The following is a 14,709-nucleotide window of genomic DNA, read 5'->3' on the forward strand; positions in this document are numbered from 1 at the left end:
TCGCACAGCACCAATCGGAATAACATCGCTGGAAGAGGGAAATACAACGGAAGCTTGAAGGCGATGTCGCCTTCACCAAGCACTTCACTAGTCCACTTCACTTGACCAGTCGACTCCTCATCACGTGCTTGCTTTGAAACAATAGAACACATCTCGCGTGTGCTGTTTGCCTGTTAAATTTATGCTCAGCCAAGACAATAACTCTGCTTCTAATTTAGCGCTCTTCGGTCCCCTTGTGTGTTTTGTTCAGAAAATATGTTCATGAACTGCCACCTTATCGAGCCATACAATGGGCGTAGGTTCCATCACTGCTAGCATGCACGCGTTCAAACTTGCTTATTCTGTATCGCGCATTTTTTTTTTCAGTCCACGCTCAAGTATTACTCTGCCACCTGTGCTATTGTTTTCTTTTCCTTGTGTTTCAAGGGCTTTATCTATCCTTGAATCATAAGTATTATTCATATTGCGTTAGTGCTCACGCTTTTAAGCTTTAGCTTGTGTAGCATCAATTTACGCGTTCGGTGTTCGCATAAAATGAGAAGTAAAATGGAAGAAGAAATCGAGCATGTTCATTATCTCCACAAAATCTGCCACTTTCTTGCCCCTGCAACTCCTCAAAATCTATCGTCTTAGGTAGCATTACGAAGTGTCACTATTTCCTCTCAAAGGAGTGTGCTTGCAGTTTGATTCAAATCGATGAAATCTACATATGCGCCAAGTATTAAGGAACTTCAGAGTTTCTTTGTGTAGTTGTATACGTACAACAGAACACATTCAATACATTCGCAATACTCAGATCTAATATAACGAGCCACCGGCGAAACGACAGGGTGCGCATTCAGTGCGCCTCAGTATTGTTATCATTTTGAAAGTGACACAATTCCGCATATTGGCATGTCGTATATCTATTTCCGAAAGACGACATGGCCATTCAGGCGTTCCCTATTTCGTTTCCAGGAGGTTGCAGTCAACGCAGGCCATGTAGCCCCCTGCGGGAAAACCAATCTCTCCTTGCAATGCGGTGTCATTGCAAATTCGGGCTATGGGTTGGAACCAGTGTCTCAGAAGCAAAGAAAACAAATAAAAAAGTAGAAAAATAAGAGAGATAACTTAGAAAAAAAGAACCAGGACAGTGAGGTATGGCACAAGGATGTCCCAGAGCTAGAAAGTTTGCGACACCCTTATACAGGCTCAAATATTGAATTCCATTTTGTTTTATTCAGGTCACTCTGGGCGCTTTCCTGAAGCTTGTCTACTTATTGAAGGGCACTGATCTCCATTTCGCAATATGAAATCTACGGGAGGTGAAATGAAACTTCTTTTCTCGTTTCTGTTGATCTTCTATTGTTATTTAATCATGCTTTAAACCCTTACAGTGTGACGAGTTCTTGAAAATATGCGCAGCGCTATTCAATTTTTTCCCCATTAGGCACGGTTTGCCAACATTTCCGACACAGGAATGGGTTGCTCGTTAAACAGATTGTATCAAGTGTTTGAGGTTTGCATATACCGCATTAATTTCCCTCGTTGCCGTGACACTGACACACCGTCTAAATAAGGAGTGGTTTGCTATTTTGGCAATAAAGTCATACTACAACGCAGAAGACTGCAAACCAAATAATCGTGCCGATTTAATAATATAAATCAATCAGCAGGTTACATTTTACAATGAATAACCTAAGCGAATACTACACGTCATCGTCCTGTTCTGCGTAGGATGGCGATTATCGCACATTTACATTCTACTACCAAGAAGTCGCAAAGACATACATCTGAAAGCAGTTTGCGTATAGGGTTGTGCGGCCTGTCAGCTGGCGGAATAAAATTTCAACGGTCTGTTGTAAAAACTAAACATTGCATTAGACGCTTCATGCACACACACATTATCATACCGCTTTCGAAGGTCGCATTAAGAAGTGTGTTCAAGTTTATTATCCACAGTATTAGCAGTCCAATAAACATGAGTGTCGTCAATCTTGCAAAATGTGTCCGCTGAATATTTTATTATCGTTGATAGCTGGTGGTAAAATGAAGCAGTGCTCAAGATGGAACAAATAACTGAAGATTTGGACTCAATTTAATGAGAGGACTGCCGCTGTTATTACCCGATGTAAGGCAATGGGGTTTTGTTGGTTGAGCATCCGCTCGCGCGCAAGATGTGTTTGGTTAGCATGGTGGTGGCATGGGACGCTCAGCTTTGGGTTAGTTGATGCTCTGTGACCTCTCTTGATGCAAAATTAAGTACTAGGAGTTTGTTTTAAGTGCGGAGCACTTTAGGGCACCGGGATGTCGTCCCTCATCGGTGGGTGTCACGCACAACACAAGGTCTATGTAAGACATAAAACTCGCATAAAATTCTCATAAAATGAATACATTTCACCGAATAAGTATAAAATAATATAAAATAAGGAAAACATAATGACTTCCCTCATTTATTAACCAAAATTAATGAAAACTCGATCGAAAACGCCAAGCTGATACCGAAACAAGTCAAGAGAGGGCGCCACAGCCTCACAAGTGGGAAGATTCCGCTAGGGCGCGCTGAGAGCCAGGGTGCGCTGAAATAGAGAAAGTGAACTGAATGCAAAAAATGGAAACAAAAAAAGGCCTTGGAGATTTACAAGAATGAGAAGAAAGAAATTAGAAGGGAAAATCTGTACGATAACACAAAAGGGCAGTCAGTGCCTTGCTATTTGAGGCTCCAGCCGCTAGCCTAAGGACCAAAACATACCGGAGCAAATATTCGGAACTACTTGAGGCATGTGTATGCTGCAGTAAAGATCCGGAGACCACTCAGCACATCCTAATGGAATGCGAAGGGCTTCACCCAGAGACAACCGTAGGTAACGTACAACTTCTAGAAGCGCTTCGGTTTAAAGTGGAAGGAAACATCAGCCGATCAGCCGTAGAGATAAGCACGAGACGATTAGAGTATTGGTGGAAAAAAAGCAGGGAAGAGATTGGTACGACCTGATCTCTTAAAATCTTAGGTAGCGGTACAAGGTGAATCTTGGGAAAAAAAGGCATTATTGAGAGGTATACAAAAATGCTAGATAAAGAACATGTATGGTATACATGATTAAATTAAGCAGGATAGGTGGCTATTTGTCACCGCCCCGTTTCAAAAGGGATGCCAATAAATCATCATCATCATCATCACCCCGTGCTCCGGGACGCTCTTTCCCGCCATGGATGCCGAGCAGCAAGCACGCTTGGAGCGACAGCGGCCGCTCGCCCGTGAAAGACAGCGCCGACGCAGGGCTGATCAAGCGGTGCGCGCCCGAGAAGCTGAAGTTGCTGGCCGGCGCAGGCAAGCTAATCCCAACATCGTGAAAAGAATCGCTAACCACAAGATAAACACAGGATAAAAGAAGATTAACACAAGGGAAACACCGGCGAAACACTGCTCCGCACTTCCACAGCTTTCACGTTGAGTGGAACTGCATTACCGCCGAGATTATCATTCTTTACAATGTCGGTTGTTTAGGTATTAGTTGAATGTGTTGTGTCCTGGTATCTCTCACTTGTTACCAGAATCAAGATGACCAGTATTGAAACGCTTGCTATGGACGCAGCTAACAAGATGTCGGAGTGAAAATTGTAAAAAAATCACAGCATATCCACGGGGTGAATGATGATGAGTGGGCGAAGCTCCGGAGGGAATCATCGGATCTCCCGCTTAAGGGGACGCTAGCACAAACGCGTTAGAAACGTGCAGTACTCTCTAGTAAGGGGGAGCGGCCACAGCGTCTTACGCAGCCATTTACACATGCCGGAACGTGCACCGCGTTTGCCGACGCCATCACATGACTGCTGAGAGAGTATACCCCCCGTATTCATAAACGCTCCTCGACTTGAACTTGACTTGCCACCGCCTTGGGCAGCGCGTTCGAAACGCGTTGAAGGTAAGGCGGAGAGGCCACAGCGTCTTACACCAGCTTCTTACACGGGCCGTAACGCGCTACCACAAACGCGTTAGAAACGCGCTAGAAACGCGGCCTTTCGTTAATGTTGGGTATTTATTGCCATCGTGGTGCGTGTGTCTATGTGCGCTTCGTGGCGTAGTGGGCTAACGCCGCGCGCTCGGAAGCGAGGGGTCCTTGGTTCGATTCCGCGCTACGGACACAACTTCGGAATTTTTTTTCTCATTTTTCTCAGACTGGTTACACACTACTACTACGACGACGGGGACGGAACGGGTGCCGCTATAAGGAGCTTCGCTCCTAAAAAGTTGAGAACGTTTTGTGTACATTCTGTTAGATGTCACAAAAGTGCGCTATTCAAATCCCAAACGATACTAATAATTACTAAATATCAAGAAACTGCGCGTTGCATGGTTAAGTTATCGCCAGATATGGGAATATTTATAAACAATTTCTGCGAAAATATTTTGCAAATAAATTCTTGATTTTTAAGTACCAGATTCATGACCTCCTATGAGGCATGCCGTAGTGCTCCGGATTAAATTTGACCACCTGCGGTACTTAAAGCTGCACTCGATGCAGTGTACTGGTGCATTTCTTTTTTTTGCATTCTTTCCCCATGGCAATGCAGCTGCCGCGACCAGGGACGAATACGCGCCCACGATCTCCATAGCGCAACGCCATATCCTATGAGCTACCACGGCGGGTAATTAACAATTCCTACGAGAAACTCATCCACTACAAGAACACGAAAAGAGCTAGTTGGCTAAAATATTTCGGGGAGCGCCGGGTGCCTTGTCAGCTGTACAGGCTGCATGCCAACAGAAGCAGCGCAGACGTTTTTACTCTTTCAGTTTCAGACTCATCTGGTGAGCGGCGGAACCTTTGGCTCGGGCATGTGTTCTCGGGCAACGATCAAAAGCGGGCTGCGTATCGTTGCAATCCGAGTCGGGGAGTGGTAGGAACTAGCCGATTTGGGTACCCTTACTGAGATTTTTCCAGCATTGGTGTCTGCACATAGCCACGTCGACCAGAGATAATATACGCTCACATAAAATACGCAACGTCTGTGGGCGGCAGACAAAAGTGGGACACCTGTAAAATATTTACAAAGCGCACTCTCGGGCAGATGCTTTGCCATTACGAGACGCCAGCGCTTCAAAACGGGGCGCCCCCGCTTGGTTGAGGAAATCTCACAAAAAATGGCTATCTAGAAATTCCCGCAATAGAAGACCCCACAACCTTTCGGCGCCTGTTCCCGCCATCACAGTCTGTTCTGTAGTAAGTGGAATATATGTTTGAGCTTTGGCCTTTCCGCTGAAATATTTAGACATACGTGTTACTTTGTGCCTCCCAGATGTAAAGCATGTAATCCTTATAGGTTTCCTAAACTGGTGTCGTTTGTCAATTTAGCCCATTGATTCATTTGAAATACCATACTTTTGCCGCACCGTGTTTTCCTCTTTTTCTGTTTTCATTTTTCACAGAACCTCCCATTAACCTGCACTGTTCGACCGGGACCGATTATTTCTAAACACGGGAATAGATTTTACTAAAACAGCAGTTGACAGCAGGTTTGCTATCACCTCGTAACATAATACCGACGACGACGATTGTGGTAGTAACCTTAAACTCGTCATCTTCAGAAAAACCTGTTCATGCTCAGCTTCTCTCACCGTGTTGTGAAGAAAGAAATGGTTAGTAGCCCTCTAATATCACAGTCATTTTAACTCATGCGCCTGCGGCAGCGAGTCATTGGGTGCCCGAAGAGGAAACCACTGCGTCTTTCTTTTTTACTTTAAGCAATCATAACAATGAATGACACCACCATCCTCAAACTTATGGTGGTGCTAGCATTAAAGGCGTGAAATATTGACGAAGTCATGCAACGCCAGCATCCGATCAAGTGGTTCTTATTGTAGCTTAACCGGCAGTGATAGCCCAGTTACTATGGCGCTGGGCTGCTTAGCTAGAATTCGCGGGTTCAATCTGGCCACGGCGGCCGCATTTCAACGGGAGCGAACTTCAAAAAGGCTCCTGTACTGTGTCCCAAATTCTGAAACCTTCCTTACCTTAGTAAGGATAGAGGCCTCCATGGAGGTTAGGTCGCTGTACGTTAATTCGGAAAGCTTAATTCCTTACTGAAGCGCTCTTGGAGGAGGCTTCTTTGGTGCTCCCTTACCGCAAGGCAGCTCCTAAGCTACTTTCAGGCTTCCTGTTCTTGCCTATTTTACTGAACGAGCGCTTCTCAGCAATGTCTTTCCCCACTTCTTCACTGAATGAGGGTTTCTCGACAATTCTTGCCCACGTGGTGCTCGTTTGCGCACGCGCAATAGCTTTCCAATGCCCCGCAGGCAGGTTAGAAGAAAACAGTAGCAGTGAGTTTCGAAAGATGGCACCACCATTCATACAATATTCAATGTACACGAAAACTTCTCTATCTATGGTCTCTGAGATGCTAGGTGAGCGGGCCTTGCTTGCCGCACGCGCCACCATATATAGATGCCATCCTCAGCTAATACAGCCTTTCTCGTTAAGCCTATAGCAACTAAACATTAGAAGCCGATCTGAGGATCACGAACACCTTGTGGTCAAAACAGACAAAAATCTAAAGCTGATGCAACTAGCACTTGAAAAAAAAAAAAAAAACACTAGCTCTCCCGCAATCGAGAGCAGATGTAAGCATAAAATGGCTACCGTATAGTGTCTTTTGCTGCCTGTGGTGCCGCCGCCTTCAACCGCTTGTCTTCTTTCAACAGTGCAGGGATCAGCGTCAGTCGCTACTTATTCTTCTTAGGGAGATTACATGGAACAGCGCTTGAATGTAGGCTCCCTAATTCTTCTTGTCGTGGACCGCTCACGACTCACGGATCGCTGGCGTTCAGAAGAGCACAGGCAACCCTATCTCAGAGCCAAAAGATGACAATCAAGTGTATGGTGCCCTCCACCTGCCTTTTGAAAGTCGCTATTGTAAAATATAAATAAAACTTCAGCATACTAGAAGTAACTTGAGTGATAATGTGAACAAACATTAGGAAGAAATCGGAAGCAATATTTTTTGTAACTTGTTTAGGAAGTAACTAGCGTATGTAATGCAGTCCTGGACAAACGTTTGTGTGCCAGAGACCGCATTTTCTTAACTTCTGACTAGTTGCCCGTATGATCTCGTTTTCTCGCAACGATGCCCAGATGTTCTCGTGTGAGTGCCCGGGTGATCTCGTTTGAGTGCCCGGATAACGGCTATGGCTTTTGGCTCAAGGTCACTTGAAGGTCGGCGACAACGGGAGCTAAAAGTATTTCATGCTTAAAAACTCTTGTGTTAGAATTGTTCGCAAGCGAAAATGCCAGCCAATGCTGTTGCTAAACGCGGTAATAGCAAAGGCTACCGGCCGCCGTCAAAGAACACTTACGATGGAAAAGTTGTGAATTCATCCCCTCGGGCCCGCATTCACAAAACGCTCCTGCGCGCTAATTTCTCTCAAGAGAGCATTACTGCTAATCCTGATGCTGGACATTTGTTACTGGGAGAAGAAATGTTACTGTGAGAAGAGAGGTTTAAATATATTTACAAGGTATTTACAATGCGTCCACTAGCATACGAGGCATACAAAAATGGACGATAGCCCGCGCGCCATCAGCCGGAGTCATCGTCTCCTGTACTGTCCTCAGCTTGGTCTCTGGCAGTGCTTTGTAACAATATTACCGACGGAATTCGGCCAATGACAAATTACACTAACGAACGAAAATCTTATTAATTCATTCGTTAATAACTGATGGCGTCTAACGTCACAAGAAACATTTGGCTTTCTGAACACGTCAGCCATATTTATCGCAATAGAAACATTTTTTTGGCGAGGAGTATTAGAATCTCTCTGAGAAGTAGCGCCAAGCAGCATCTGACGTGGGGAAATGTTTTTCAGATACAATGAGGGAGCTCTTGGGGATTTTCTTTTTTGAGTTAACTATTTAATTTGATACATGCTTTTGATGGCAAACAAATTGTATTGAGAAAGTTATTCGCTAATCATGCTAATAACCTCCCATAATGCCTTTTGCACAAAGAGGAAGATGTGTATGAATGCAAAAGTCGTTCATTGAAAAATATCACCAGCCCTTCCCCTGTCCAGAAAATGGGGGTAAGCGAAGCTTGTCATGTGGGTATCTGACCTTCGTGGTGATTTTCTTTCTTTCTTTCTCTATTTCTTTCTCTCTTTTTCTCTCTTCCTATCTCTCTCTCTTTAATTCTTTCTCTCTTTCTATAACTCTTTCTTCCTTTCTCTCTCTTTCTCTGTTTCTCTGACTTTTGTGCTGATTTTCTTTCTCTCTCTCTCTTTCTCTATCTTTCTTTATCTATTTCTTTCTATCTCTCACTCTCTCTTTTCTCTCTTTCTTTCTTGGCCTTCGTGGTGATTTTCTTTCTTTCTCGCTCTCTCTCTTTCGCTTTCTTCCTCTTTCTTTCTTTTTCGTCGCTGGTATGTGCCAATGAGTTTGGACCCTTTCTGCACTATCGCCAGGATCGGCTCACTTTTCAGCGTGACACCGTCGCCACCACCACCGCCGCGGAAACTTGAGCCTATAAATCTCCGCGTAAAAAAAAAAGAAAAAAGCAGCCAGGCACACAAAAAGTCAGCCAGCACGAGTAGGATTTTTATTTTCACTTTAGAGCAACGCTCCATAATATGTACAGGCGCTTCTCAGCGTTTGAAAGATACAGTGCTGAATACGTATACATCATTATCACTGAAACACCATACTCACATACGCACACCAATACGACGCGCCGAATAACATGTTCTCAGGTGCAGCTGCTTTTTTAATGAACGTCGATGAGGAGTTATATATGGTCACACAAAAATGCCACAGTGTTTGTCGCATAAATAACTATATACAGTTTCATGCAGAAAATGCCAGGAAGGTTACAGCGCTTAAATACAGGGATCACGTCTACCATTACACATAAAACTGAGACGTCAAAGAGCACACTAGATAAATCACAGGTTATGACTGCCGCGGCAACACATCGAGCACCGCTCTTAGAAAATTCCTGGAACTGACTCGTGACAAAGAGAATACAGGCGAATAGCACAACATCTTGTACATTTTCTGGCTCTGTGAAAGGATATTCGAGCAGATCGTCTTCGAACGGACGTCCTTGAATACTTCAGCAATGCAAGAAAAAAAGGGCTATAGCTTAACGATGTCTCGGCTATTCAGCACAAGAATGAGATCTTTTGAGGGATGCCACAAATTAGAGCATGTTCACGAAAAACAAAGGAGGAAATTTAGAAGTCATGGTAAAGACTCTTACCGTGAAAAACAACATCCTCAATACAAAAAAAAAATTAAACGTTTAAATGCGTGAATGTCTCGTCTCAGGACTGACACCCTTTTGGATTGGTTACCGAACTCCCAAAGCAAGGGTCTCTACACAGTACCCTTGGCAGTAAGCAGTTATGACTGATAACTATAGGAGTGGTGAAACCTTGTCGTTTGAACGTCACCTACATCGAACCAAGTGAAATAACATCTTATCGTGACAGCACTATTTCAATGGGCAAGGCACCATGATAACTAGTAATGAGGCCTGAAGTTTATGTACCACATAAGTCCGGAAAGCCACTCTAAATGTGCCTCTAAAGTTCAAAGCCCTCGGCAAACATTTGGAGGCGACATGGTTATTCTTCCACTGACTTCCCTACACTTTCAAGCCGCATTGTGTTACAGACAGCAACACGGTGTTACAGGTGCTACTATAAGAAGACACCAGTCACAAGGATGCTCGTTAGCTATGCTAACATCTTTACCGTCGATAATTGCAGCACTCCGAGTATTCGAGAACGTCAGCGATGAATATTTGTTCTGTTTGTCTCATTCCTTGCTCTATGAAGTGCGTGTAAAAGACTGCTGTACAAAGCGCTTTTCAGCGTCATCCTTCTCGGCTCTCCGCACGCTCCATTTCCGCATTTATGCCAGCAGAACCAACCTTGCGTTGATATCTTTGTAAGCGATAGCTTGATATCTCGTACACATTGTAACCACCCATGCACCATATATGGTTTTATACACTAACACACATCTATACGTTTTACATATTTACATATTCCCTACCCATAGCAGCGAACTGAGAGATTACCGTCACTTAGCGCCCTTTAGAAACCGTAAAACGCGTCTCTGTCTCACAGGTAGAAGCGTTCGTGCCGCGCATCCTGACGCGTGGTATGCGCATTTCATGAGCCAGCAAGGCAAAATCGCTCATTACGACAAAAGTCGTGCTGCAGATTTCAGTGACGAACGCGTCCCTCAGCCACGATGGTGGACCTTGTAGAGAAAGCGGAACCTGTATTCCGCAGTAAAACATGCTCAATCACAAGACATAACGTCCTTGATCTTTAACAAACGCACCACCGCGCAGTAGAATGATGACAAACGCGTGCCACAGCGTCTTCATCCGCAGCCAGAAGATGCGCGAGCCCACTTTTTATGAGTAAAGTGGCGCCATACGACTGGCTGACGGGCCAAGCGTTTCAAAGCGCTAACTTGCATGAGGGAAATCAGCAAAGGTTTTCTATCCTGCCTTTTTAGGCATGCCTACGTGGTCTAACGGTTAGCGTATCAAAGCAACCATTGAAAATGTAATATATATATATATATATATATATATATATATATATATATATATATATATATATTAGTTACATAAACGGCCAGACACAAACAGATAAACCACCAAGTGGGGAAAGAGCCAAAGGACGGTATCACTTTAATACACCATTCGTATGTTCGGCGCCAGTGACCTGAACGCATGTATTGTGAATTTGTCTTATTGTGCGCGAAATGTACACTTCAAGCAACTTGCTTCTACTGGGCAAGTAATTGTCACGCTGATAAAATTGTACATTGTTCTTCATAGCACAACATCTACGATTTCTGCGCGCTACAGCTGTCTTAGAGATCTTTTAATTGCAGCGAAACTGATGAACCAAACATAGGTGTACTGTACTCTAACAAAAATCTTCATCACATGAAATCGAAATTTGATTTACTTCTGTATGACAATCATGTGCCGAAACCTTGCACCAGCAAGAGCGATGCATAGCGGTGTGTGGGTGTATGGGCATAGCGGTGTATTCAATCCATCTGTGTATGTGTGTTGGTGTAGGCGCCTTTGCAGAGCTCTAGCGTGCATACATCTTCGTATATCTGTATTGGGGTACTCGTTGCGAAGTTCGTTTCAAATCTCTTCTCAAAAAGTTGATCGTTTCACAACGCGCAGTAGTTTGTATGAAAATGTCACGATCATCATGGTGAATATGACATAACATACTCGCAGAAATCAAAATTACACTTAAGTAGACTCTCCCTAATTATCTATGAGAAAACAACGCATCAGCGGTACCTGAAATGCACTTACACAGCTGGCCCTATTGATTTTGCAAGGACAGCGAATGCTATACGAAAGTTTCGTTGCACCATATGAGTGTGTCGATAAGAACCTGTCATCCGTTAATAACCCCTGTGTTCTTCTGCCGAGATAGCATCAAAGATACAGCGCTGCATAAATTGGTCCCAGTGCGTTAGTGCACAATGGCAAACTTGAGGACACAAAAAGCAACCTTATTAGACACAAAGATTCCGCTTCATGCTTTGCTCATGACAGCGTATGACACATCTGTAATAACCAGAGATCCAGGTTGAACATCCCTCGTTCGTACGTTACATCCACGCGCGCAAGTTAAATATACGAGACTCAATCGAAGACTACTTGAGATGATCGTTATGTACATGAGAATGTCGTACAAGTTGCCATAAGCTACTTCAAGAATGGACGAATGCGGAAGGCCAGTATATACTGGCAGCCATGAGATCACCATGAATGGTGATACTACATACCCATGCACTATTACGCATATCAACATGGACCGTGCAGAGATAGGTACCATTTAAAATCGCAGTGGGTGCCTTTGGTGCCTCTAGACACCAATCATTGTTCGGCGAGTCTTGAGGAGAACACTGCAGCAATATTTCACAGCACTTCCAGTTCTGAAAGCACGTTGTCTGAAGTCACTAATCTCACGCACAATCCCCCTCTACAATGACACCACTGGTGGCAAACACCGGTAACGGTGGCCTGACTACGGCAGCACATGCTCTTGTCTTTACTGGAACTTCACTTCTAGCATCCCAAAAGCACGTGACAGTAGGACACCGCTGGGAAGCCAAATGTGTTAGGCGAACTGCCCGGGGAATGTCCGAAGCTGACGAATGTAGGCTGGTCTAAAATGTTCCCTCAGACACCGACCTGAACTCCGGTTCGTCGCTGGCGGGAAGCCCGTTTTGGCCGTCGCATTTGACCTTTGTCCTCCTCCGGAGGCAAGTCATTCGTCAAATCTTGGTGGAAGCCGTGCACTTGGACATGCTGGAGCTGTGAATGGTGCGGAAGGAATAGGAATTGTTGCGCGAGTGGACGCCGCTTGCCGCACGCCGGCTGCAAAAGAGGTAGTGCTTGAAATGGTTGCGGAACACTCCGCTGACCAGGTACAGGGCGATGGGGTTCAGGCACGAGTTGACAAACGTCATCACGTAGCCCATGATCTTCCAGACGTGCCAGAAGCTGTTGTAGTGCGACGGTGCGTCGGGCGCGAAATAGTACCACATCATGAACACGTGGTTGGGGAAAAAGCACACGGCGAAAAGAACGACAAAAGCCAGGGCGATCTTGGCCACCTTCACGCGCGCCTTCATCTGCTTGAGCTGCGCCACGCCGCCACAGCCGGGCTGCGTCAAGTGGGTGCGGGACGTGCGAATGAGCTGGCGGGCCATGAGACAATAGAAAGTGCCTATTATCATCAATGGGATCGCGTACTGAACGAGGAACTTCATGAGCACCATCAGCTTCGGGTACCAGGGCCACATCTCCGGTGGAAACGGGTAGCACACGCTGTATCGTAGCTCGGGCGTGGCCTCGACTTCCATTACGAACGAGAAGTGGGCTCCCGGTATGGCCAAGAGGATGGCGATCATCCACACCGCGACGGTGAGCATGATGGTAATTGTTCGTCTTGTGTGTCGACGGCCTTTGTGGTTGAGAAGCGGCATGGCGATGGCCACGTACCGATCTATGCTGAGCACGGTCAGCGTCAACACGGTCACGCTAATGGACACGTCCCGAAGGAATTCGCTGAGCTTGCAGAGAAACAGCCCATAGGGCCACGAGTCGAGGATGTAGATTGTGCTGATGAACGGCACAGTGCCGGCGATGACGATGAAGTCGCCCAGAGAGAGGCTCATGATGTAGATGTTAGGAACACTGCGCATCGTTCGGTTTCTCAGGAACACGACGATCAGTGTTCCGTTGCCGAGGAGCCCGACGAGAAATATGAAAGCAAAAAGCGTGGGCACCACGTACGTCTCTAGTCTTTGCTCGTAGGGCACAAATTCCTCGGAATCACCGTGACCCGTGGTCAGGTTGAGGTGAGAGGTGGGCGTAGTGTTGCTGTAGCTGCGCGACACTGACTGGTCTCTGGAGACACGTAACGTCACTGACGTCACGTTGGCCACGAGCGGGCCCAGAGTGGACGTCGACAGCATGTCGTAGCTCTCCGGTACGTCGGCCATGCACGGAATCCTTAAGGCAGCCGGCTCTCGCCCGGATCAGATCGCTCTTAAGCACAGGTACTGCAAAGACAGAAAGAAAGAACGCAGCACGTTAGCCAGATCTGGGATAATCCACATCGCGCTATTAAGTGTGCGCGACTGTTGAAATGTGGCATAGCGTTGGAACGTGAAAGAATATTTCGTTATGCTTCCTAGAACAACATATTAAACTGAATAAGGAGCGACAACGAAGTCGAAGAAGGAAGAAATACCGGTGATGATTGAATTCGTAACAGAAAGCGTGTAGTGAATTGGGCAGACATTTACAACTGCAAATGACGTGTATAGAGGCACAGAACACACACACGCACGCACGTAAGCACACACACAAACACACACACACGAATATATATATATATATATATATATATATATATATATATATATATATATATATATATATATATATATATATATATATATCAGCTATCGGCTATCACTCCGTCTACTCACTTCGGCATTTATGTTTACTAGATCTAGCCCTGGGAGTGTTCGACAGCGCCACTCAGAGCCATGCTGCGCGGATGTGGAGCATCCTTTTTTGCCCGGTGGTGTAACGTTCCACGTTAACTTAGGAAAGGAGGCATGTAGCTAAAAAAATAGCCTAGCTTGCACTGGAGGCGCAATGCTAGTGATAGCGGAGCTGATGGGCACCTAGCTATTCCTGGCTTTTGGGATTGGGTAAGTGCTACCAAGTCATCCCCAGCATTTCCCGGAATTTATTGATTATTGATCCATTATCGATCAACTATTGATTGGCTATCCTATGGTATTGGCTACGTATTTGGGCTAGGCTAAGCACTACCAAGTCATCCCCAACTTTTTCCGGAATTTATTAATTATTGATCGATTATCGATTAGCTATAGATTGGCTATTGATTGGCTATTGATTGGCTATTGATGACTGAGTAAGATTAAGTAGTCCCAACCATGCTTAGCTAGACTTATCCAGGCTCAGCTTCGCTAGTTCACAGGGGTATGTGCCATTGCACTTGGACTGCCGCCAGGATCGGCCCACATTTTTTGTGGACGACTAACGGACCAACGGCCGGCTTAAACAGCTCCGCTGTTAAAACCCTGGTCTGCTACCTAATGACATCAAGACTGCCAGATTCGATACCCTCACTATCAA

General features: G+C 45.3%; 1 protein-coding gene across 3 annotated transcripts in view; it reads right to left on the reverse strand.

The window, feature by feature from the left end:
• Window positions 1-10,595: 10,595 nt before the first annotated feature.
• LOC119461538 (neuropeptide CCHamide-1 receptor) overlaps window positions 10,596-14,709 on the reverse strand; it is a 364,658-nt gene continuing 360,544 nt past the window's right edge. For all 3 annotated transcript variants that reach the window (XM_049673190.1, XM_049673191.1, XM_037722881.2), the window contains one exon: window positions 10,596-13,598. In XM_049673190.1, the coding sequence (XP_049529147.1) occupies window positions 12,306-13,538 (1,233 nt within the window). In that variant the 5' untranslated portion in view covers window positions 13,539-13,598 and the 3' untranslated portion in view covers window positions 10,596-12,305. The remainder of the gene's footprint in view (window positions 13,599-14,709) is intronic.

The sequence above is a fragment of the Dermacentor silvarum genome, chromosome 8 (genome assembly GCF_013339745.2).
Source record: "Dermacentor silvarum isolate Dsil-2018 chromosome 8, BIME_Dsil_1.4, whole genome shotgun sequence".
Lineage (NCBI taxonomy): Eukaryota > Metazoa > Arthropoda > Arachnida > Ixodida > Ixodidae > Dermacentor > Dermacentor silvarum.